Source organism: Drosophila rhopaloa, unplaced genomic scaffold, assembly GCF_018152115.1.
Source record: "Drosophila rhopaloa isolate 14029-0021.01 unplaced genomic scaffold, ASM1815211v1 contig_2, whole genome shotgun sequence".
Lineage (NCBI taxonomy): Eukaryota > Metazoa > Arthropoda > Insecta > Diptera > Drosophilidae > Drosophila > Drosophila rhopaloa.
The window spans coordinates 24,948,801-24,973,031 of NW_025335083.1; the positions used below are offsets into that span (position 1 = coordinate 24,948,801).

General features: G+C 39.5%; 10 protein-coding genes across 10 annotated transcripts; 3 read left to right on the top strand and 7 right to left on the bottom strand.

The window, feature by feature from the left end:
* Nucleotides 1-57: 57 nt before the first annotated feature.
* Nucleotides 58-451, bottom strand: LOC108047189 (male accessory gland serine protease inhibitor-like). The gene is made up of 2 exons (XM_017127285.1): nt 319-451; nt 58-258 (listed from the first exon to the last, which is right to left on the bottom strand). Exons 1-2 carry the CDS (start codon nt 383-385, stop codon nt 77-79), a joined length of 249 nt encoding a protein of 82 aa, XP_016982774.1. The 5' UTR covers nt 386-451; the 3' UTR covers nt 58-76.
* A 1,002-nt stretch (nt 452-1,453) lies between these two features.
* Nucleotides 1,454-1,894, bottom strand: LOC108047196 (male accessory gland serine protease inhibitor-like). Its single transcript, XM_017127293.1, has 2 exons — nt 1,761-1,894; nt 1,454-1,701 (listed from the first exon to the last, which is right to left on the bottom strand). Exons 1-2 carry the CDS (start codon nt 1,825-1,827, stop codon nt 1,520-1,522), a joined length of 249 nt encoding a protein of 82 aa, XP_016982782.1. The 5' UTR covers nt 1,828-1,894; the 3' UTR covers nt 1,454-1,519.
* Nucleotides 1,895-2,663: 769 nt separating this feature from the next.
* On the bottom strand, nt 2,664-3,218 carry LOC108047193 (U-actitoxin-Avd3r). Its single transcript, XM_017127290.1, has one exon. It carries the CDS (start codon nt 3,180-3,182, stop codon nt 2,790-2,792), a length of 393 nt encoding a protein of 130 aa, XP_016982779.1. The 5' UTR covers nt 3,183-3,218; the 3' UTR covers nt 2,664-2,789.
* Nucleotides 3,219-3,618: 400 nt separating this feature from the next.
* Nucleotides 3,619-4,645, bottom strand: LOC108047191 (kunitz-type conkunitzin-B1). Its single transcript, XM_017127288.2, has 2 exons — nt 4,399-4,645; nt 3,619-4,282 (listed from the first exon to the last, which is right to left on the bottom strand). The coding sequence occupies exons 1-2, from the start codon at nt 4,595-4,597 to the stop codon at nt 4,107-4,109; spliced, it is 375 nt and encodes a 124-aa protein (XP_016982777.1). The 5' UTR covers nt 4,598-4,645; the 3' UTR covers nt 3,619-4,106.
* Nucleotides 4,646-6,460: 1,815 nt separating this feature from the next.
* On the top strand, nt 6,461-6,886 carry LOC108047203 (kunitz-type serine protease inhibitor conotoxin Cal9.1b). The gene is made up of 2 exons (XM_017127300.1): nt 6,461-6,506; nt 6,559-6,886. The coding sequence occupies exons 1-2, from the start codon at nt 6,476-6,478 to the stop codon at nt 6,720-6,722; spliced, it is 195 nt and encodes a 64-aa protein (XP_016982789.1). The 5' UTR covers nt 6,461-6,475; the 3' UTR covers nt 6,723-6,886.
* Nucleotides 6,887-12,322: 5,436 nt separating this feature from the next.
* On the top strand, nt 12,323-12,651 carry LOC108047184 (kunitz-type serine protease inhibitor microlepidin-4). The gene is made up of 2 exons (XM_017127280.1): nt 12,323-12,416; nt 12,471-12,651. The coding sequence occupies exons 1-2, from the start codon at nt 12,350-12,352 to the stop codon at nt 12,620-12,622; spliced, it is 219 nt and encodes a 72-aa protein (XP_016982769.1). The 5' UTR covers nt 12,323-12,349; the 3' UTR covers nt 12,623-12,651.
* A 2,014-nt stretch (nt 12,652-14,665) lies between these two features.
* Nucleotides 14,666-15,241, top strand: LOC108047258 (chymotrypsin inhibitor SCI-III). Its single transcript, XM_017127368.2, has 2 exons — nt 14,666-14,936; nt 14,992-15,241. Exons 1-2 carry the CDS (start codon nt 14,855-14,857, stop codon nt 15,162-15,164), a joined length of 255 nt encoding a protein of 84 aa, XP_016982857.1. The 5' UTR covers nt 14,666-14,854; the 3' UTR covers nt 15,165-15,241.
* A 286-nt stretch (nt 15,242-15,527) lies between these two features.
* On the bottom strand, nt 15,528-17,057 carry LOC108047257 (kunitz-type serine protease inhibitor spermatin). Its single transcript, XM_017127367.1, has 2 exons — nt 16,351-17,057; nt 15,528-16,049 (listed from the first exon to the last, which is right to left on the bottom strand). The coding sequence occupies exons 1-2, from the start codon at nt 16,442-16,444 to the stop codon at nt 15,838-15,840; spliced, it is 306 nt and encodes a 101-aa protein (XP_016982856.1). The 5' UTR covers nt 16,445-17,057; the 3' UTR covers nt 15,528-15,837.
* Nucleotides 17,058-18,244: 1,187 nt separating this feature from the next.
* Nucleotides 18,245-18,993, bottom strand: LOC108047197. Its single transcript, XM_017127294.1, has 2 exons — nt 18,878-18,993; nt 18,245-18,482 (listed from the first exon to the last, which is right to left on the bottom strand). Exons 1-2 carry the CDS (start codon nt 18,984-18,986, stop codon nt 18,271-18,273), a joined length of 321 nt encoding a protein of 106 aa, XP_016982783.1. The 5' UTR covers nt 18,987-18,993; the 3' UTR covers nt 18,245-18,270.
* Nucleotides 18,994-19,344: 351 nt separating this feature from the next.
* Nucleotides 19,345-23,998, bottom strand: LOC108047255 (chromosome transmission fidelity protein 18 homolog). Its single transcript, XM_017127365.2, has 12 exons — nt 23,031-23,998; nt 22,409-22,976; nt 22,123-22,351; nt 21,944-22,060; nt 21,786-21,888; nt 21,582-21,721; nt 21,024-21,258; nt 20,557-20,732; nt 20,366-20,499; nt 20,080-20,300; nt 19,545-19,608; nt 19,345-19,486 (listed from the first exon to the last, which is right to left on the bottom strand). Exons 1-12 carry the CDS (start codon nt 23,910-23,912, stop codon nt 19,386-19,388), a joined length of 2,970 nt encoding a protein of 989 aa, XP_016982854.2. The 5' UTR covers nt 23,913-23,998; the 3' UTR covers nt 19,345-19,385.
* Between the last annotated feature and the right edge of the window lie 233 nt (nt 23,999-24,231).

Consider the following 24,231-nt stretch of genomic DNA (forward strand, 5'->3'; position numbering starts at 1 on the left):
AATGACTAAGTAGGCAGATAAGACCCGAATCTGGTTGCCCATAAAATAATTAATTGGTTTTCGTTTCACTCAATGTTTATTGCAAACACTTGTCTTCACAATTCTCCTTAGAATCGAAACGATTGTCGTTGCCACCGCAGCCGCCGTAGATGAACTTGATGCACTCATTGTTACCGGAATCGTATGACCAACTGGGGATATAAGCCTCGCAGGAGATTGGGCCATTACCATTGCGGGAATGGGGTAGACCACAGATTTCTATATCAATTTTATGAATACGATTTAGTTAAGGAAGATTGGAGATATAGTATTACATACCATTTCGCAATGCCAAAGCACTGGCCACAAAAGCGGCAAAAACGAGAACGAAGATCAGCAGCTTCATAATGGAAATTGCTTTAGAACCTGCACCTGGTGTTGATAAAAGTAAACTGAGGCTAAAACGACGAGAACCGCTTACTTTATAGCCATCTCATTGCATTTAACTTTCAGCTAATCGCTCGAGCACATTAAACATTGTGATTATTGGACAAACAAAACAGGTCTAAATATGGCTGGGAAATCTCCACAAAATATCGCACCGATTTATGTAAATATTTTGCCGTAGTGCTTACTTTTGTCGGCTTCCCAGAACTCACTTTGTTTACCATCCACCGAAAAGGGAAAGCCCCTCACATTAGTACTACACATTATAATTGTATTATCGCATGAAATAAACAATAAGCACGACAAACAAAGCGTGTCAACAAGTGTTGAAACTGTGTTGTAATTGTGGACTGGTTATATTATCGATAGGGAAAGGGAAATAGCCCACATTAATAACAAAAGGCAATGATGAAAATAAATTTATGAGCGTCATACTAATTGTCTTAACAAAATAATTGTCTTAACAAAATAAAGAAGGATTGGTGAAAATAATTCTTCTTAGAATTGCCATTTCAACCTTCTAAATATTCCTCTTAAATATTTTAATTAATCATTTAAACACTTCAATTATTGCTTCAATAATAACAGCTTGCTGAAACTGTAATTACAATTTTCACCCTTATTTACTTCAGTAAATTACACCTTGCATTAATGCAAAAAAATTAATTGCTAACTTATAATTGAAGCATCTGAAATGTTATAACAAAGCTATTGAAAATAAAATATAATTTTCAACTATAATCAGAATCCCTATGTTTGATACATTTTTGCAAATTTAACAAAGTAAAATTTACTATTAGGGTTGTGTATTAAAATGTTGTTCAAAAAAATAAACTACAATGTAAAAAAAAAATAACTTTTTGACAAATCAACAAATATTGAAATATTAAATTTCAATATATATAAAAATAATATTTATGTACCACATCCAAAATTGGAAGAAATTAGGGTATGTTTTGGAATTGCTAGTACCAATTCTGATTACAGATCCCCACTTCAACGGCTGTTTAAGGAAAAGTCCAACATATTCTTATGAAATTCACTGAAAGCATTTTATTAGTTATTTTTGATGTCAGATAGAGTTTTTGAAATATTATTCCTTGCACTTCTGTTCGCACTGCTCTTGGGTTGGAAATCGGTTATCATTTCCTCCGCAGCCGCCGTAGACGAAGTCCTTGCAGGAATTGCTTTCAGCATAGTAGCTGAAACTGGGTACGAAGGCGGCGCACTTGATGATACCATTGCCTTCCACTGCAGCAGGTTGTCCACAAACGGCTAATGAAAATGGATTTCAATAAGAATCGATTCGATTTCTACAGGATTACTCCACTTACGATCCTTGAGGCCCAAGGCAATGCCCATCAGGGCGAACATCAAGCAAACGACAGCAACGAACTTCATTTTGATGGCGATTTAGAAAACAATCTCTCCCAGCTTCCGTGGAACGACTAATGACAATCGGAGGTCTGGCACCAGGTTATATACTTAGCGCCCATTCGGCAGTGGGAACTACAAATCGTCGCGGGATCTTATCGATATGCTCATGAACTTACGGTTCATTAACAAGTGCTCGTCAAATTGGTAAATAAACAAATGAGTCTTTGAGTGCTTTGTATTTGTGTCTGTATTAAAGTCGGGGCCGTAAATAAACCTATGTACTAAGTTCTAAGTAAAGTAAATCCAACCAAGCTTGAATTTTGATTGCATTGGAAACGTAGAAAGAGGGAACAATACCTAATTGACTGCAGATCATTAGAGAGCACACATTTTATTCCACTTTGAAATGGGAATCTGATTGTTACATATGTTCAAATTAATCTTATTTTTACATCAAACTTTCTAAAAAATTTACTTTATATATATGCTTACTTTAAAGTTTATATAATATATTCGCTGATTATTATTCCTGAGGAAATTGTGTTGTTGCGGAAATAGATTATAAATTTATTCGAATACCTCACATACATACACATAAAATGTGTTTATTAAATATTTATATAACACATTTCCCTTCCGAAATTCAGATGCCAATCAGAATAAATGTATACGCGAATCAGAATATGCCAGTATGCGAATCAGAAATATATAAATTAGCTAAGTTCATAAAATCGTTTTACTTACTTTCTGTTACATTTTCCCAAACTCTATATTAACCATTTTAAACCATTTTAGCATTCGTATATTATATACCCTTTAAATTTATTTTCTGCTATGACACACATATTTAAAACTCAATATTTTATTTCGTTCTTAAGTTTTCAAATCATTTTATTCAAATAGTCAACTCAGTAATGAAATGTGTTGTGATTGCATTGGGTATGAAGTTGGGTGTCGAAGTGTTAAGTACTAAAAACTAAATTAAATCAAGCCGTGGTGCTCGTTTGTGTGGTCACTTCGGAGTTTTCCTCTGTTGTGGATTCCGAGGTGGGATTCACTGACTTGCCCAAACAGGCCTGTTCGCATTGCTCCTTGGATTCAAAGTTGTTCTTATTGCCGGCACAGCCTCCGTAGACGAACTCCTCGCAGGATTGGGTATCCACATTGTAGGCGTATCGGTAGAACAGGGCGAAACAGCGGCCAGTTTCCTTCGGCTGGTGGCAGTCCTCCGGGACTTTGATGTCACCATCTGGCTGGATTTTCGGGGCATTGGGATCCTCCGCCTTTTCCACCACCACATCCGAGGGAGCTCCGCGGATTCCAACTGCCAGAAGCAGAATCACGACTGTAATAAAGCTGAAACTATATCTGTAGCACATTTCGATTCCGTTGAGTGGCTGCGAATGATTTCAGATTCGTCGAGTACTGGGGCTTAAATACTATCCCTCCGAACTGATATTGAACCACTCACGTAGTCACTCGGGTTTTTACCCACCTTATTTGCCTCTTTTTGTGTACTTTGTTTATCGGAGCGGGAGGGTGTTTGCCAAACTTATTCGACGTCGCATGTAAATCACATCGGAGCCTCTCTGACGTCTCCATCACCTGGCACTGCCAGCTTTCGAGAAGTTATTTCGAGGCGCAACCTTCTGTTGCAGTTCAACGCACTGGCCAACGCCAACTCGTTCATAATGCTGCCCATAAAATCATATTCCCATTTGTTTCCGGGTCGTAGCGATAGTTTTAGGCAACCCCATCACGTTTTCATGCCGGAATGGGATTTTCACTTAATTAACAATTGAATGGATAGCTAAATAGTGTAATTTAACTTTTATTAGCCCTTGCTGAGGGTAAACATTTCCGATCTTGATCAGTATCAGTACATCTTAATATCGACATATATTTCTAAACCGTTTGCAAGCTTAGTTTAAAAGCTAGACACTTAAAACTGCCACAACCGGTTTTTTACATGATTTTTAAACGGCACTGATCGGATGTCTACATTTTATGGCGCTCATTGGAAAAATCGGGATAAATTTGCTGTATTTTAAAAAATGTTTGCCTAGTATATCCCATTATTACTTACAATTAGTTTTTTTATCTTTCTATAATTCATTGATAGCGCTTTATTTGTTTTATTCGTTTAACAATATAAATGTTTAATAATGTCATTTTAGGGAGTTTTTATTCGTTTACAAAAACGAATCCTAGAACACGTATTACACAAAGGAAACACAATAGTTCCCGCTTAAATTCAATAAATTTCAATAAAAATCTTGTATATTGCGGTCACTATCAGTTGATCATTTTTTTGGGAGACAAGCCTCCTCGCAAGTCTGCCGGAATCCCCAGCGATTGTCGTTGCCTCGACATCCACCGTACTTAAAGGTCTCACATGCTTTTTTATCCTTGTTGTAGTAGAACCGCTCCAGATTCATGCGACAAGGACCCACTTCCTTGGGCAGCAGGCATTTGGAATCTGTTAGTAAATAGAAAGTGTTTAAATTAAATTATATTTAATCACCGCTCATATTATATTAGAGCCAAGATATCGGTCATTTTTGAAATAAGAGCAATATTTATCCATCAGCCAACCTGGTACTACTCTCTGTGGTTTCACTGTGGTTGTGGCAATCGAAGGCTTATTTCCTGTCGGGATACCTGGCTGCACCTGGGCCACAGTCTTCGGTTTGATATTATTGTTAACATTATTGGGCACTGCCTGCGTAAGTTGCAAAAGACTTAGCAAGAAAAGTGCGCCAAGGCAGAGAAACTGGGTCATCCGTATTAGCATTTTGTGTGTGGAACCTGATGACTGCACGATAATAGCAACGACTGTGAACTGAACTGAGCCGAATGTTCTATATTCTATTCTATTCTAGATGCCGTTTCTGAGCCACTGAGTTGAGTTCCAATTAAACCACTCACTCACTCTCTGCCCATCCATGTATGTGTTTTTAGCTCAAATTGCGCATACGACGCGTTGAACGCAGGCAAGCTTAATTATCTGATTATACAAACAGATCACACATTAATATGAACCTATATACTTACTCATAGATGAAAAGGTAGACCTTGAAACTTTACTGTAGTCCAATAATTCACTTATTTTTAGGAAGACAAACATATATATTTGCATCTTAATAAAAACATAGGGTTTGTCATCTTTATCTTTCTATAATTCATCGATAGCATTTTATTTGTTTTATTAGTTTAATAATATTAGATTTTAATAATGTCATTTTAGACAGTTTTTATTTTTCGTGTTCTGTTTAATATATAGAAAATTTTAAATGTAGCTGTCATGATCAAAATAAGTTACCCGCTCTTTCAATATATCATATTATTTTAAAGAACTTGAAAGTTCTCTTTCATTATACAAAAGTTACCGACCAGGATATTTAAAATTGGTCACAGATCTTAAGGCAGTTTACTATGGATTGATATGAATTATAAATAATTTATCTAACTAAGTGGAAACTTAAAATCGATTCGAGTCCGCTGAGAAAGATATTTGAGCCGCCATTCACTTCTATTTCGTTCAAAAGTGAAGTCGAAACGAGGCTGCAAGTAATGAATAAAATAAAACCCAGTTTTGCATTTTATTTATTTTGGGTCCTAGTTGGCCTTGTTAACGGGCTAAAAGATCGTATGTATATAAATCCTGCCAATATTTTCTTAGATCGAATAATGCTGTTCCTTTTTTAAGCTATTTGTGGCCAGAAGCCAGCCTCCCAAGGCTTTGGAGGAATCGTGTGCTATGCATATATGCCTTCGTACACGTATTATTCGAATAAAAATGAATGTTCACAATTTATTTATGGTGGCTGCGGTGCCAACAATAATATCTTTTCAACTAAAGAAAAGTGTGAGGCTAAGTGCAAGGAGTAATTTATAAATATAATTTTATATCTTTGGAACATACAATTGAAAACGATTTATGTTACTAAGTAAAAGAATTTATTTATAATAAATCTGAACATTATAAGAAAAAATATTAAGATATTATCATGGGCCGTTAATTAATTTCCCTGTTGTGTAAAAAAATATGTTATTAAACTAAGCACAGCTTATAAGGCACAGAATTTAAAGTATTCTTTATAGTTACGGTTTTTTATTTACTTACTTGTGGACAAAATAATAATTATATATGAAAACTAAAATTAAATTATTAGACTCTTGAAAGCTTAATCTTAAATATCGAATAGTATAAAACAAAATGTAGAAGTTTCATAGTCAAAACACTTGACATTCGAGTCCTTGCCTTTTATTTATTAAATGTTTAATCACTCACCCAGATCGTTAATAACATAATGGGATCAGTGCAAACTTTTAAAAATTTCGGAAATCCAATAATAATTCTTAGTATTAAATATTGGGAATTTTCATGAAAGGTATAAAAGATAAAGCATTTTGAGAAATTCCAAGTATTTCTAATGGAAATTCCAAAACTCATTAAATAAAGATGAACTGATTAATGGTTGAGCCAAGAAAGAGCAAGAAAATAAAAAAAATATAATGCAATCTATTTGCCATTTGACAACCGATCTTTAAATAAGGTCGAGACTAATATAATTAGTTTTCAATTATTTACAGAAAGTTTGTACTTCATCTCAGCCTCAGTTATATTAAATTTACGTTTAGGATGAAAGCAATTGTTCTGTTAGTTGCAATGTTGGGCTTAGTGAGGGGTTTAAAAGACAGTAAGTGCTCAAAATAATGATCGGCCCGATAACTGAAATGTCTGTCACTTAGGTAGTTGCGGACTTGAGCCGTTCATCCAAGGACCTTGTTTTGAATTGACGATCCTGTATTCCTATATGGAAGATAGAAATGAATGCGTGTTCTGGCAGGGCTGCTTGCTAAATGGCAATCATTTCACGACCAAAGAGGACTGCGAAGCCAAATGCAAGGCTTAGTTTTTAAAATTAAAAGAAATAGCAGAACTAGAAACAAACTGATTCCAGGTTAAGTGTTGTCAAAACAACCCTTTATTAAGTTAATTTACCTTACCCATGTGATTTAGAAGAAATGTATTAAAACTAAAAGCGTTTTAAATAATATTTGGGGTTGTTCAAAGTCAGTCAAACAGTGGTTTCGAATTGTTTTTTATTCAATTACTTTACTTTTAAAATAAAATCGATTTGCATTGCTCTCCGATTATTAACTAATACATTTTTGTATGCCAGCAAGGCCACTTTTGTTCTGTTGACTAGAACCAATTGTGAACAGCGCCTAATTTAGTATATCGTCATCAACCCTCGAAAAGTATCGATAAGTCCCTTTTGGTAGTGTTACCAGACTTATAATTATAGGCAGTGGAAATAGAGTCGTACTCCTGGGCAGAACGTGTTAAGACGCTTTAAGTTACAATTTATTATGTAATATATATTCAACCTAATTATCCCTAAATAAACCTACACCACTCGAAAAGCTACCCTTTACAGTTCAGAAGTGAGATTAGTGTGGTTGGATATGTGTGAAGCGGAGGAGTTGTGCCAAAAACTCTAGGAAAAGCAGCGAAAATCGTCGGCGTGGAAAGTTTGCAATGGGATGTGTTCCCAAAGGTCTATGTGACAACGGAAATTGCAGATTACGGATGTGTTCCAGTTCTACGTGGCAGGCGGTTTCAAGCGAATCAGATCGGGAGTCTTAGTGAACCCGTGGACTCAAGCAAAGGAGTAAGATCAGGATTCTTAGTGAGCCTGTGGCCGCAGAAGTCTCAAGAGCAGCAGAAGTCTCAAGAGAAGCCAGAGCACATACACACAAACCAGTTGTGAGTATTGGTGAATTTCACAATTCGAAGAAAATAAGAATTCTCTAGAAGCATACAAGGAGTTTGTGTGTATTCGTAGAGTGAACAAGCAGATTGTGAGGTACATATAGTTGTCTCGCTTGCACCTAGTAGTCAAAAATACCAGGAATTGCCAGAAATGCCGAAGATAGCAGAACTTAAGTGCGACGTGTTAAGATTCCTGCTAAGATCCAGAAACGCGTCAGTTTCGGGCACGAGAGCCGAATTGGTTCAAAGATTAATAGAATTTGAACAATCAGAGGACGTCGAGTTGCCAGCATCAGTGGGGCTCACCATGCAGCAAGAAGAAGCGATGTCAGCTCAGTCAGCAGCAATTTCTCAATTGCAAAACGAAATGAAGGAACTAAAGGACATGCTAGCGCAATTAGTTACCGTTCAAATGGGAAACGCAGCACCTGCACAGGCAGAAAATTATCAGCAGCAACAGCAGCCAATTATCGATTTGGATATCGACGAAATCAGCAACGAGAGGAACATTCCTGTACAGGCTACGAACAACGTGAGGCAAGCTTCAGTCAAGGAAATTGCCAACACCTTGCCAGAATATGATCCCAGCGACGACAGTGCCATTTCAGTCGAACAGTTCATCGATCGTGTCAACAAAGTGGTTGATGCCTACCAGTGGGACGAGAAGTTCCTGTTACTTGCCATTTATACCAGGCTAAAAGGTCCAGCCAAGATGTGGCTAGATTCATCGCCCGTTCTACATACTACATGGAAGCACTTCGCCGATGCTATACAGGACGAGTTTGGTGCCAATCCAGACGAAGCAGAAGTGCATTTCAACATGGCCAATGCAACCAGGCGATCAAAGGAGACGGTAAAGGAGTACTGTTTCAGGATGTCAGCCCTTGGGGTGCGATACAAGCTCAGCGAGGCAGCGATCATCAGATATGTTCGCTCTGGTCTACAACATCGAGAATTGCAAAATAGTATTGCAGCAATTCATTTCTCAACAATGAAACAACTTCGAGATGCAACCGAGTCTTATTTTGTTTACAGAGGCAGGCCGAGTACGACCCAGAAACCATATTCAACGAAAGCCAGCAACTTCGAGCCGAAGCAGGACACCGAAGTTAAGCCGCCAAGGTCGAAGGAATCCCTGAAGTGTTACAATTGCGGAGAAATGGGGCACTTTGCTAATTCGTGTCCAAAGGAGAGCAAAAAGTCACGCTGTACCAAATGCAACAAGTTCCACGAGCCAAACGGACGTTGCCAAGCTACGAATGTCATGCGTTTAGGAGCCGCAAATCAGGACAATCTGTTCACCCGGAAAATCTGCGTACACTCGCACGATTACAGCGCTTTTATCGACACAGGTAGTCAAGCCAGTCTCATCCGACAAGCAGTTGCCGAGCAAATCAACGCCAAGCGCCACAAATGCTCTATGAAGATAAGAGGCATTTGCGGAGGTTCACGAATCCTCACAGAAGCGATGACTGTGGATATAGGAATCGATGGGAAGACGATCACAGCAAAGGTGTATATAGCGGACGACGATCTATTGCTAGAGGATTTTCTATTGGGACAGGACGTCATCATCTCCGCTCATCTCGAGCTCAACTTTGAGTCAGGCGATTCAAAAATCCAACGAGCAGTCCATCAGCCGACAACCCCTGTAAATGCTACCAAGATCGCGAAGCTTCTGGAAAATTTTCAGAACGACAAGGAAAGTGAGCAAATGCGCAGCTTACTGGAGAAGTTCGCCGATGTTTTCTCGACAGGATTGGAAGGCATAGGAAAGACAAGCGTGGTCAAAGCACACATCACCGTCGAAAGCAATCAGGTAGTAGCACAAGCCCCATACCGAGTTTCCGAGCCAAAGAAGGAAGTCGTTAGCAGAATGGTCGACGAGCTGCTAAAACAGGATGTGATCTCAATGTCAACGTCAGAGTACGCTAGCCCGGTGGTGCTCATCAAGAAGCCAAATGGTAGCGATCGAATGTGCGTCGATTACCGCCGCCTGAATAAGCTGATAAAAAAGGAGAATTTTCCAGTGCCGAACATCGAAGAGCGTCTGCAGGAGGCGAAAAGATTTAAGTACTTCTCATCCCTGGATCTCAACAGTGGATACTATCAGATAGAGATAGCACCAGAGAGCCGAAAGTATACAGCGTTCATCACCACAGAGGGATTGTACGAGTTCAAGCGACTTCCGTTCGGATTGAAAAACGCACCTGCAGTTTTCAATCGACTCATGGCAGAGCTACAGAAGAGGGTGCAGAAAGGCGATATGATACACTACATGGACGACATCCTTATTGGCAGCCAAACATTTGATGAGATGTACGAGAAGCTTGCTAGGATCCTGAAAGTCTTAAAGGAGTGCGGATTAACTTTAAACCTGGACAAATGTGAGTTATATAAGCAGTCAATCACATTTCTTGGTCACCAGATACACGCAGAAGGAATCAGTCCTGGAGAAATTAAGACGAACGCCATCAGAATGTTTCCGAAACCAGCAAATGTTACCGATGTGAGAAGGTTTTTGGGTCTCACAGGTTATTTCCGAAAATTTGTTGCTGGGTATGCTATAATTTCAGCGCCATTGAGAAGTCTATTGCTCAAGGATAAGCTGTTTGCTTGGAAAACGCCACAAGAAGAAGCCTTCGACGAGTTGAAGAATTGTCTAATCTCAAATCCAGTTGTCATTAGTTATCGCCTAGACGCAGAGCATGAACTACATACGGATGCCAGTGCCGTTGGTTTAGCCGGAGTATTGCTACAGCGTGAGTTGGATCAGCTGAAACCAATCGCTTATTATAGCCGAGCTACTTCCAAACCGGAGAAGAATTATCACAGCTACGAACTTGAGGCTCTAGCCGTCGTGGAGTCATTGGAGCGATTTAAATATTACATTTATGGCAAGAAGATAAAGGTTGTCACCGACTGTAATGCCCTTAAGACGTCGATGGAAAAAAGAGAACTAATACCCCGGATCGCAAGATGGTGGTTGCGTATTCAGGAATTCGACATAGACATCGTCCATCGAGCAGGAACCCATATGAACCATGTAGACGCACTCAGTCGAGCTCCATTCGAAGATGCTCGAGATATGGATACTGCATGTCTGAAGATAGCAAAGACCATAATCGACGAAGAGGATTGGCTATTTTCTATACAACTACAAGACGAGAAGATTCAGAAAATTGTTGCAGATATGAAGTTGAAAAAGAAAGCTGAAACCGACGAGTACGTGATTGAGCAAGATCGCTTGTTTCGAAAACATAACGACAATTTGTTATGGGTTGTGCCGAAGCAGTTAAGATTCCACATTCTACATGAATGTCACGATAAGGCCGGACATATGAGCACAGATAAGACAATGGCACGAATTCTAAATATGTTTTGGTTTCCCCGAATGCGAAATTATGTAAAAAGCTACATCAAGTCATGTGTGGGCTGTGCGCTTTATAAAACACCAGGTGGACGTCAGGAAGGTCAATACCACTACGATGACATCAAGCCGATCCCCTTTTCCACGATTCATATGGACCACCTGGGACCATTTCCAAGGAGTTCCAAGAGAAACGAGCATATTCTCGTGATAGTCGACGCATTCACCAAATTCACCATCGTACGAGCAGTGAAAAGTACAGCAACAAAACATGTCCTGGATGTCCTGCAAGAGGTAACCAGCTACCTGGGAATGCCAGATCGCATTGTCACCGATCGAGGAACAGCTTTTACATCCAAAGACTTCGAGAAGTACTGCAAATCAAACAATGTAAAACATATCTTAAATGCTGTAAGGACACCCAGAGCCAATGGTCACGCAGAGCGAACAAACCGAATCATCTTGTCAATGTTGTTGCCATCGAATGACATCGATAAGCGTTGGGATGACAACATTCGATCAATCCAGTGGAGCATCAATACCATGGTAAATAGTACTACTAAATGCTCCCCATTTCAGCTCCTGTACGGTTATGAACCCCGAGATATCTTGAAGAACGCCATAACCAACATCATTCAAAGCCAGGACCAAAAGATGCTAACAGATGCGGAATTGACCCAGCTTAGAGCAGATGCTGCGAAAACTGTCAACGATCATCGAGCTACTGCCAAGAAACGCTACGATGCCAAACATGCAAAGCCAACTGTGTACAGCCTTGGAGACCTTGTGTTGGTCGAGAATGAGCCATTCAGCACGGGCACATCTCGCAAATTGGAGCCTCGCTATAAAGGTCCTTTTATAATCAACAAGGTCCTGCCGAACGACAGATATCTTGTTGAAGATATCCCTCACGCACAACGGAAGCAGAGACACTACAAGTCGGTGTATTCGTCCGACAAGATGAAACGCTGGTGTGAGCTGCCACCAGAGGAGCCAGATGAAGATGACGACTTAGAAGATGATCCACCCCCTGAATCTTGCGAGGACGCAGAGATTTGTCAGGAGAGGCCGACTGTGAACAGCGCCTAATTTAGTATATCGTCATCAACCCTCGAAAAGTATCGATAAGTCCCTTTTGGTAGTGTTACCAGACTTATAATTATAGGCAGTGGAAATAGAGTCGTACTCCTGGGCAGAACGTGTTAAGACGCTTTAAGTTACAATTTATTATGTAATATATATTCAACCTAATTATCCCTAAATAAACCTACACCACTCGAAAAGCTACCCTTTACACAATTATATTAGCTACAAACTTTAAATAACTATTTATATTAGTTTAATTCATTTTCAAATATTAGTTGAGGTAAAACGGAGGGGTCTAATATCCAAAGATGAATCGGTTATGTATTGCCCTCACATTAATTACTTTATTTGGATTCGCAGTCGCCCTGAAAAGCCGTAAGTGTTACGCAATAAACACCCTTTTAATCCTAGATGTATGTTTTCCTATAGCAATATGTGGTATAAAAGCCTCTTTTGTGGGTAAGTGCAAGGGATTTGCCTACATTCCGCAGAAGAATAGATGCGTTAGAATATCTGGTGACTGTTCAGGAAAAGGAAACTTTTTTAAACGATTGGAGGCCTGCGAAGCTAGTTGCTTATAGTAGATTATCCTGCGTTTTGTAATCCAACAAAAAAATAAATATAAGAAATACAGACATCTTCAAGGACTTCAACAATAAAAAATTAAAAGAAAACAGCTTCAAATTAATTATACCCTATTACTCACTAAATTTTCAGCTTTCCATGAGACAATCTGAACTGAGCCGTAAACTGCAAACAATTTGCATAATCAATGCGAATGTCAGGGCCATGGCTAATATGGGCAGAAACAGATATTATTATTATGTACGAGTATGGCACTTTGTGGGACTCATTAAAGTTGCATTGCGGACCGACAGGATGGGAAAGGGCTAAAACTCAGGGCAAGGGCGATAATTAGAGCCACATTAGGGCCAAAATGCTAGACAAGACAAGATGGTCAACAACAGAAACATAAACTATGCCGGGTGTTAATACGCAGTGCAAATTCAATTATCGCTCGGCGATGATGAAGCGACGATGATGTGACGATAATTCCGATGCTGAGCAACTCGAGGAGTCTGGGGACTGTCAAACTGCCCTGCCATTTATTCATTAGCTTTCGCCCACACGAGAGGGTCGAACATTTCGGGCTTGATTGAATGGCCAAAATGGCAGGTGTGCGGGGTGACAATTCGGTTAACTGTTTAATTTGCTTGAAATAATTGAGCGCCAGACGTTAATTGTCCCTCGCTCTCAGCAGCGTTTAATTACTAAATTAGTGACATTGCAACGAGTTAGTAGTGCGAAGTCACAGGAAGACCGGACCAAATCCTAAACGGCAAATAAAAGAAATAATACACTATGGAAAGAGTAGTCTTAAAATTGTAAAACGATTTTTATTTTTGAGTTTGACCCTCCACATTTAATGCCAATTTAACTAACCTAATTAAGAGCCAGAAAATATTGCATTAGCCTCAGTTATTAGGTCAGGTTTATTATTAGGTTTTGTGAGTTTAAAACAGTTGTTAATCATCAGTTAAAGTAAATAGTTTAATCTTCTTGAAAACAAACACAAAATGAAACTCTTGTTTATGATCTGTTTATTTGTAATCCTACTTCATAATGGGATTGGAACTAATCGTAAGTACTTAAATAATAATTATTCATTAGCTTAACCGATTGTATATATTTTCTGTTTAGTTCGTTGTGCTCAAAATGGAGGTACCTCGGGGTCTTGCGATAAGGTTATTAAAGGATTTATGTATAGTAGATCGAAGAAAAGTTGCTTTTCCTTGCAACTTAAAGGCTGTGAAACCCGGGGAAAATTCTTTGACGACAAGACGGATTGCCAGCAATGCGTCGCATAATTACGTTAGTGGCTAACTGAAATGTTATAATTATTTAACACCTAATACAATTTGATTTAAAAATACAATTTGTATTATAAAAAACAAACAAGAAAGGGGACCTATTTTTAATTAGTTTTCAATGTCTTTAAAAATATGACTGGTTTTTGATACACACTTCCAAAAATATACATCCTAAGTAACAATATATTCTAGTGGATTGCTTGGTATATTGAAAGCGAAACTAAAATTAAAATCGCGTTTCTGGTTGTCACACATACACTGTTACTTAATTTGTATGTATCGGCTGAGCCGCTTTGTTGTCGTTGCCATAATTGATATGCGGAACATGTTTTTGTTGCCTTCTGCCAAGTGTTTTTTACGTCATCTCCGCGAGCGTAGTTTTTTATGAGAGTGAGTGTAGGGTACGCGATGGGGAGGTTCGCTTCTCCCACCAATTACGACGTATTTTCCAGCATTCGTAATCGGATTAGAAAGAATCAATAAACTTCAAATTTAATTTAAATTGGTTAATATCAAGTACATTTAAGGCTATGTCTATTGATAGGTTTAAATGTTACAATATTTTAGAGGTATTATCAATAACTCTGATAAATGAGGACTAACAACTGCTTTAAGTATACTTTGGTATTGAATCAAAGTTGTAAAACAAACCTTCGTTTTAATTATTATAAATTCTCAGCGATAAAATCGTGAGATCCAATAGTAGGTAATTCCTTTGTTGTTTCGGCCTAAACAATTCCCACTAAACTGCTAACTTGGTCAATGTTGAATATTGGCAAAAACAAACTAAAAAACGGGTATGAGCATTTGAAGGCATTTGTAAACACAGAAATCAAAGCTGAGAGAGCCCGGTTCAGTGAGTTGTTGGCCCAAGAACGAGGCGGTTGAGTATCGGTGGATGACTGAATGACTGACTGACTGAGTGGATTGCCTCCAGATGACATGATGCCGGGTCTTTGGCAGTGGCTCCTCCTTGGCCTCCTCCTCCTCATCCCGAGCCAATCATTGGCGGCCTCCAAGAGAGGTATTCCTTCAGATAGACCACTTCTTCGCCACACTAATCAGTGATATCCATATAGTGAAACTGTGCCTGCAGCCGATGATCAGTGGCCGGTGCTTCGGATTTGTGGAGAGCTTCGCCTACAATCCCATTAAGCGCCATTGCGAACCCTTCATCTACGGCGGATGTGGTGGTAATGACAACCGATTCAGCACAAAAGCCGAGTGCGAGTTAAACTGCCGCGACGTTTGAAAATGTCACCCAAAAGTGTAGTTTCCTAACCCTAACCGACAATCATTTAAAACAATAAATAATAATATTATATTGTTGTAAATTTCATTTTGTTCAATTCATTTAACAACTTAGATTTGTGTGCAGCGGTCAATAAATTGATATTACTAAGACTTGAACATTTGCTTGAAAATTTTAAGGTACTTTCAAGTAACACTTACTATATAAACAAACTACAGCTGCACAAAGATTTTAAAATTTAAAATTTATATTACAGGAAACAAATTTCGAGGATAGGTTAATATTTGATTTAAAGTTGGTTTTAAGATAAAAACAAACTCTTAAAAACCTTAAGGTCGGATTGAAAAGTAATATTGGACATAGTTCCTATTAACCTTATATATATTATATTTAGAGAAGTGGGATTTGTAATCCTTATTTTTATATTTAAACAGAGAGAAATAATGCACGTTGTTTTCTTAAAATCTACTACATGGTAGAAACTACAAGGTATATTTAAAATCGTAATGTTGGCACGTTTCTGAATTTATGAATTCACAAAAGATATGTTAAGAATGTAACGAACCATTTCTAATCTTTTTTCAAGCATTTAAAATTCAGTCTGAATGTTTGTCACTGAATAAAACACTTTAAGTATGTACAACAAAGTTTTCTTTTGATCCTATTTATTTATTTAATGTGAGGTTTCATTGGCCTTTGCTTGGTTGCGCCGCTTCACGTGCCGCGGATTGTTGCAAATCTTGTCGCAATCCTCGAGGGTGCTGAAGAGTGGTTTGTTGCTGCAGCCCTTGTACTGGCAGCGTTGCGTTTCGGGATCGTAATAGATTCCCACGGTGGTGGGCATACACACTCCATTCGTGCTCGGCACCACCTGGCAAAGGTCTCCTGAAAAAGAATTTTGAAAAATTAGTACTACTTCAAATATATCATATATACATGCCTACAAAAGAATAAATTTGTTAATAAATTTTTAACATTTGTTATGTGAACTTTAAAATTTGAATTGTGGGATTAAAAATGTAGAATTAAGCCGTTCAAATCGTTAAATTAGTTCTGTATGATAAGTGATTATCATAATTTCATCAATCGTGAGGACTTGGGAAGCCTATTAAAAATCCCCCATAAGGCATTTCATAATAAAAGATTGAAAATCCAAAACGTTATAAAAGGAACTTTTAATACTTACGCACTCGAGCCTCTGCGGGCGTTTGCTGGTCCAGAATCATTGCCAAAATCACACAAAGCCACACTGTGTTCCTTAACTGACTGTGGATGGCCATTTTGGATATAATTTGGATAGATTTTTGGGATTGATGGTTGCTCTGGATGTTAGTTGATCTCTCCTCTTGCTGTGCCCGTCAACCGTCGTTCAAGTTAGTCAGCTCTGTATTGCAGCTCTATTTTGCTCCCTGGCACCGATGATGTCAATCTGGTTCAGGACAAACACAAATGCGCAGCAGCCGCTCGTCGCCATATATAAGAGGCTGTACGGAATGTGTCCGATTCCACAGTGATTGAAAGCCTCTAGTATATAGATGATCGGCCGATCTGTCTGTCTTTCGTATTTATTTATTTCTTTATTCCGTTTATGGGTTTTTTATACTCGTCACTCTGCAGAGTTCATCTAAAGTGCAAGAGTCCAGCCGAAAAAGAGATTGAGTCTTTGTTGCAGCAGTTTTTCAATTCGTTATGCAGATTGAAAATTCTCCAGAGCTCTAACGCTGTTTTTTAAGAATTATTAGTTCGTAATGCAGATGGGAAGTTCTCCAGGGCTCTAACGCTCCTTTTTATGGACTTTGTCTTCGCAGTTTTGAAGATTATTAATTATTATTAAAGAAGAAACGGATATGGTTCACCACACACTTGGTCACTGACTAAACGTCGAGTCGCGAACTCGACTTGAAGCCTCGAACAAAAGGCATCCCAGGCACATAATTTTAATCGGGCTGCCTCTGCCAACAGCTCTGCCGCGGACTCTGATTCTGCTGAGAGAAAAATTCATACACTGAGGAAAATACCACATAAGTAAATATAGATTAGGAACATTTTATCGGAATATTTTTTAAGAAACAAATAATGTTTTTAGTACTAACTTTGATATTAAATTTCTCTTTATTTTAGTGGTTTTAATTTAGAAGAGATACAGACTGCTATTAAAATATGAAAATGCAGAGAACATAGATTTTTTTAAACACTTTCTAATGTCACTTAATGAACAATAAATATTTCTCTTTGTGTACCGACTGATAAGACTTCGCACGACATCGAAATCTCGACCCTACGACGTCTCGCTGCGAATTTGCCTGAGCAATCGATGATGATGACAGGCTCCGCCTGTGTGGTGATCATACTGGGGTTGACTCTTCTCCGATTCCGGCTAAATCCGGCAAGTGCCTGTTGCAGAAGGCCAGGACAAGCGAAGTGAGGTGCACGACTGATATGGCCATCGTGACGTATACGCAACGAACAGCGAATGCCCTGAGAACATTGCCTTACTTAATCAGTCATCATCTATTTCAAGGACATTTAAATTGAGTGAAAAACTGAGGTGAAACTAAAATTACAATCGGTCGGCGAGAATATTATTTTTAAGATAAGTTTATTTTAAATAAATAAGAAGATATGGTAAAGGTACTTTAGAAATCCCGTGTGACTTAAAATCACTTCAAAATTTGTCAAATATTTTTTCCACTTTTAGAGTGGGTTAAAATCGAAAAAAAAATATTTTTTTAATGTTTTTACCACAAAATTTGTATTTTCTTTCGTTAGTGTAATAACAGCTATGCGTAGCTTTGTACCATATGGTATAGTCATAGCTCTGTTACTAACCTATAAGACTCGTTTATTTATAGGGCAACACCAGAGTGTGCTGGCGTAAGCCTCGTTTCAATGTTCAACTAAGTAATTTTAATTACCGACACGCAGATTTCTCGCACGTTTCGATAGTGCGACAAAAGAAAAACAATTACGTCACAGGTCAACGGGGCGGATGAGTGACAGCCAGCGTAGATTAGTATTTCGACGAAGTATGTTTGCTGTTTGATTAAACCAACTCTCACCAAATCAATCTCATTAATGCATACATTTGTTTACATATTTATTTATGTTATTCGTTCACATACAAGTCATGATTTCGCCGACTGCCAAGGACACAAGTAGAAACGCAATCCTGGAGGCTACCGAAACTCTGGCCAGGAGTCGAGTGACATGCCCCGACTGAGTAGATATGGCAGTCCAGAGTGGCCGGGTCGAAGTAGTATCCCTCGAACTCGATCATGCAAACACCATCGGAACGTGGCGGCGGTTTATTACAAATACCTATCGATAAAATATAGGGTAATAATATTTATTTATCCCTTAAAAAAATTAAATTTAAGAAGGCCACAGAAGCGAAATTAAATTGTAAGTAATCTGCTTGAAACAATGTATTTCAGTTAGTAATCTAACGAAATGGCTGTCACAAAAATGATGCTTTGTTCTCTGAAACAAAGAAAAAGCTATATATTTTTATTTTTGAGTAATAAGCTTTATATTTTTGTTGGTTTTTATTAATGAAATCCTGACTTAGCAACACGTTTTGATGTCAAATCCGCTTGCTATTTAAAATAATAATTTAGTCATAAAACTTCATTTTAGAGATATAAGACAGAAAATTAAAGATTTATGGCTAGATATGCTTTTTCTGTGGCACCCCAATCCGTGTGGCTACTCACTGGGTATCGACGGCACAGAACGAGCATCTGTGTGGTGGTGGTGGATCAGCACTAACAGCACCACCAACACTGGCGATAGCACCACCGACGCGGCTTTAGGTCGAGACATCTGGACGTGCAGCGGGCAACTGAGTAAGCGAGACGATCGGGAACACTTTTCGAGCTCAACCCATCGTAACCCGCGATAAGAAAAGCAAAGCTAACTACAATCATGTGTGGTACACACTTACACGACTAAATAATAAAATACGAATCAAACTGTTGGCGGTTACAGCTCATCCAAAATTTGTAAAACGCCACTGATAAAGTAATGCATCCTATTGCCTGTTATCTTTGCATCAGAGAATGTTGTGTTTTTAAGGCTTAGCAAAGTAAGTAGTAAATAGCTACTACACTTTAGTTCAAACAAACGTTTATCTTCCACATAAAATATTACAGTTAATTTTTTGTACATTTTTTATTTAATAAATAAAGGAATTGACTTAAGCGAGAAATCCATGTGAGTTGTCTAGAGCAGTTCGTGTATGTGGACATCCTTGCGGACAGCATTGTTGAAACCCTCCTTATAGCGATACCAAATAGGGCTCTTCACAATAGCATCGGTTTTGGCTTTTAGAAATATTCAAATTAATAGAAATATGAAAAGAACAAGATCTGAAAGACTTACCATCCTCTGCTGAATTCGTTGAAGTCGATTTATGGGTAATGCGACCGAAGAAGTCCTTGGTAAGCTGTAAATTTAATTATTTTTAATTTTCTTATTGAAATAGCCTTATATATATGATAAATTGATTATTGTAAATACTACAAAGTAAATAAGATGATAGATGTTTAAATTACGAAAGAGAAAGAAGCAAAGGCGACAAAATAAATACCCTCTAAATACCACCCATAAAGATAAGAATAAAGCTGCTGCTCAGTCGCTTTCATTTAAGATGGGCAATAAATGTTGGTTTGCGTTGATCCCACATTACGACTCCAATGACAATACCGCTGGAATCCCCTTATGGGTTATTAGCTTTTCAAGGATTTGCCACGAGAAAAATAGCTTCGGCAAAAAAAAACGGAGACAAACAATTTGGTATGAGGGAAAATGAACTCAGGTTGGACCTCCGCATGTGCGCATTTTTGGTGAGTGATGAAAATTTGCAAGTAAATTGCTGCTAAGTAAATGCAAGGCATGCAAATCCTCGTACACCCACCTGCTGTTTGGGTGCATTGCGCATATTAGGCGCCGAAATTGGTTTCGGCTTCAATGTTTGCAAATGATTGGGCAGCTGAGCTGCAGTTCCCGACGTTTTCTTTTTTGCGGCAGGAGCTGATGGGGCACCACCCTTGGGAGCAGCTCTCCGAATCCGTTCCAAGTCCACTTCGCGGGCTATCAACTGGCGACTGAAGTAGGGAAGCGTAAGACCAGGATAGCCTGAAGAAGATAAATTATAAATCAATTAGCTATAAATCAGCTTGGCATCTATGTTGTACAATCACCTGGAAAGGCACTGAGTGCATCCAGATCCGGTTCGGTTTGGAAGACATAATGTCCTTCCTGGGACTTGACCTGCACGAATGTCAGGCCGAGATCAACCATCACCTCAATGGTGTGGCGTAAGTCCTGCTGTTCCCTGAAGATCATTAATTAGGGAATTATAGAATTGTTGAAGTAATGCCAGCGTACTTACTTCGGAGACAGCAACTGCACCGCCACGGAGCGCAGCTGTGGCGATAGAATCCTCTTCAGCAAAGGCACCGTGTCAAGGAGGAGAGTCTTGCCCTGACCCACACCCAAAGCCGAGGTGGTAACACCTTTGCACAGCGCCTGAAAGATGTTCCTCTGGTTGGTGCTCTTCTGGAGGAGCTACAAAAATAAAAAATAAAAAGGGTTGGCCTTTGGGTAAACACTGCGAAATCTATGCAGGAGTCTCATTAATCTTGTGATTGCATTTGAGGCACATAATGGACAAGAAATTACATGGCTTGATTGTGTTGATTATGCACTTTCCACAGGGCCTGGCCGGGGATGTTTGCCCCGGCTAATGACGCCTGCATAAATCATGAGCCTGCCTCAAAGAAGCAGCCTCTCTGCGATGAAAAGAAATAATGTGGCCCGGGGCCATCATCTCGTCATCGTTTCTTTTTCCAAGCTCACCTCAAAGCCACGCGTGGGAAATGAAATTTTCGGCCAGGCCAGTGTGGCAAACAGCAAGTGCCAGACGACAAAACCGTACTGCAGGTACGGGTACACACTGTAGTTCTGCTGTCTGCTAATCTGATGTTGCACCGTATCTGTGAAGCAAAACCATTTGAGGGCATCGCATACGCCCGTAAAGTTCGGATCGGGCATCTTCTGTTGCAGATAATTCTCATACACGCCTTGAGTTAGCCTGCAGAATCGAAATAAATTGTTAAAATATACAAAAATGGAAAATGAGAATAAACAATCGCCCAGATTAACAGAATATTTATTTGCAAATAAGCCATTTTTTTTATTTTATACTCAACTCAAGGGATGGAACCGAGATTTACCTAAAACAAAATAAGACTTGGAACGTTTTTTGTCATAGATTTACACTGTGTGACTAAACTATAGACAGCTATACATAGTTCTGTTCAATTAACACAGTTTTCATAGTAGAATCTTTTGGTAAAGCCAAATCTTTGATTAATTAAATAAGTCCCAGTATTCTTGCAATATAAATTAGCCTACCTTTCGTAGTCCCCGCTAGAATGGACAGCATCCAGAACATTGCGAACACGTGTGGTTACAGACATATTGGTCATTGTCACCTGAGCAGGTTCATCGCTCTTACTTGCGTCAGTCTGCAGAGTTTTGCGGGGGCGTTGTATCTGAAAACAAATAAAATTAAATTGAAGAGCGAACAAAATATATAATACACAAAAAATAACCCACTCGGAAAATGGCATCCCACACTGCAAAAAGACCTTGATGTCTATCCTTTTGTCCTAGATTATTATTGAGCACATCTTGCAGAGTAAGGCTGTGTTTTTGGGCACTGAAATGGAACTTGAATTAGTTTAGAAATCAATAAATAAATTGTTTATACACACTTAAAAAACTGCATGGATGATATGCAGCTCCTGACATCATTACCAGATTTTTCGGCCAAGGCAATCAGAGAACCAAAATCTGTTTTCAGCTGCTCTCTATAGGCAATCTGAACTAATCTACAAGCAAAGTTTCAAAACGTTTAATATTTGTATTTATTAGCTAATCTAATTTAAATTACCTTTCCGCCAGACGCGCAGCATCGATGGGTGGAAAACTGACCACGAAGGCCACTTGTCTCAATGGACGCAGGGCGGGATCGTAAACATCGTTGCAAATACAGATAATGGGCCGCTTTAAAATATTATGCTCAGCTTTGGCACCCTTGGCTTTGCCTTTGTTGAAAATACCATCACTGATAAACTTGACCAGGTACTCGATTGATTGTCGGGGAGCGCCATCAATTTCATCTAAAGCGAGAGGACTCGTTGATATATACATCATCAAAAGAAAAGTTATTTACCCACCTAGAACTATACAATTGGGTCGCTTGTCTGCATTCAGCACCGATGACATTTGCGTGCCATTCTCCACAGCCAGTTTGAAGGCCTCTGGACTGCGATCATCGGAGGCATTGATCTCCCGGACATTGTAACCAGCATGCCGGGCGATCGTGTGAGCAAGAGTGGTTTTTCCCAGACCTGGGGGTCCGCATAGCAAGGCCACCTTTTGCATGGGCCGGCCCAAGGCATCCACATTCGTGTTGAGTGCTTGGCGAGATTTGCGCTGCCTCCAACCTCCATTGGACTCGAATTTGCCAGTGCGCTTATTGAAGCTATTCAGCTGGTTATTGGACCCTCCTTCTCCTGCGACTGCTTCCTGTTCCTGTTTGCTGTGAAAGGCTTTGCCGAAGACCACTTTGTCCCACATTTTCAGCCAGTAGAGCAGGCTCCTGTTGGTCATTTCATCAGAGAGCAGGTCAATATATTTCCTTGGCTTGTACTTGTCCACCCAAAGGCGTCCCGGTTCCGTATTGGAATTGGTGGCCACGAGGGTTACATCTGGATCTGATTCCTTGGTTGTGCGACTTAAAACCTGACGGAGGAAAGGACTTATTACTTGGTCTAATGGCTTAATGCTTATACTTACTATTTCGCCGGCTTCCTGCCATATCTTCTCCTTAGCGTCACCCAAGAGACTGCCTACCACTTCGCCCCTGGCGCTGATCATGTCCAACTGCCTTTGCTCGTACTCCTCGGAATGGAATCTTACATAGATCCTCTCCAGGTCACTTCGCTGAATGGCCAAAAAGGGCCAATTTGGTATCTCATAGGAAAGATTCCGCATCTTGAAGTCGTGCAGATCCTTTAGGCGACTCACATCATCTTTTCGCAAAGTTTTGCTGGTCTCGCGCATTTTTCGACGGAGTTCCAGGATCTTATCGATGGCTTCATGGTCTCGCTGCTCCTCGGTTCGCGCTTTCTTCACCATGGGATCTTCGTAGGACTCGTGGAATAGGTCATCTATATCGCCGAAGAGATCACGTTCCAATCGGCGCTTATTGGCGTTTTTTAGGCCCAGTTCCTGGAGTTGCTCTGCGGCGGGATTGATTTCCTTATCCTGGGCGAATCCCCTGCTCGTTAGTTGGGTGTTCTCCAGTTCCTTGATGGCCGGCATCCGCTGGAAGGGCGTGGAGCAGCCTCTGCCGACTGGAGGACCTTTGGGAGTCCCGAAAAGGCGCCGATTGACATAGCCTCCTCCGGAAGAGCCTGCTCCTGCATCCTCTCCCTCCAATTGAGTGGCTCCAAAGGTAATCTGTGACAGTTGTGGCGATCCCAAAGTGGAGTTACCGAAGCGGGAGTTATCTTTTAGTGCCGAAGGAGCTCTGTTTTCCTTTTGTTTTTCAGCCGCCTGTTTGGAGGTGCTGGGTCCATCGTACGGGTTAAACTCGTCCGGCAAATCCTCCAGCAGCTCCAATTCATCTTGGTATTGCAGCTCGAACTCCTCGTTCTCATCGGGATACTGATCCATCCTGGGTTTCGTTTAATACCCGCAAATAAATACAATAAGCAGTAAACAATATTCGGCACTGAAAAATTCCCGCCGAAAGTGCAAACAAAAACAGCTGTTTTGAAACGGAGTTGCCACCTAGAGAAATTTTCGTTTGCTAAGTGATTAGTGACACAAGCTGATTGATTCAATAGTTTTAAATTTAAATATATTCCTTATTTGGGAAATTTTTATTTATAAGCCACATTCCAATTATTTTATTATAAACTTAAATCCGTATACAATAACTAAAAATTCTTTCTCAAAATGTTACTGGTGTCCTTATTCATTATGGCTTAAA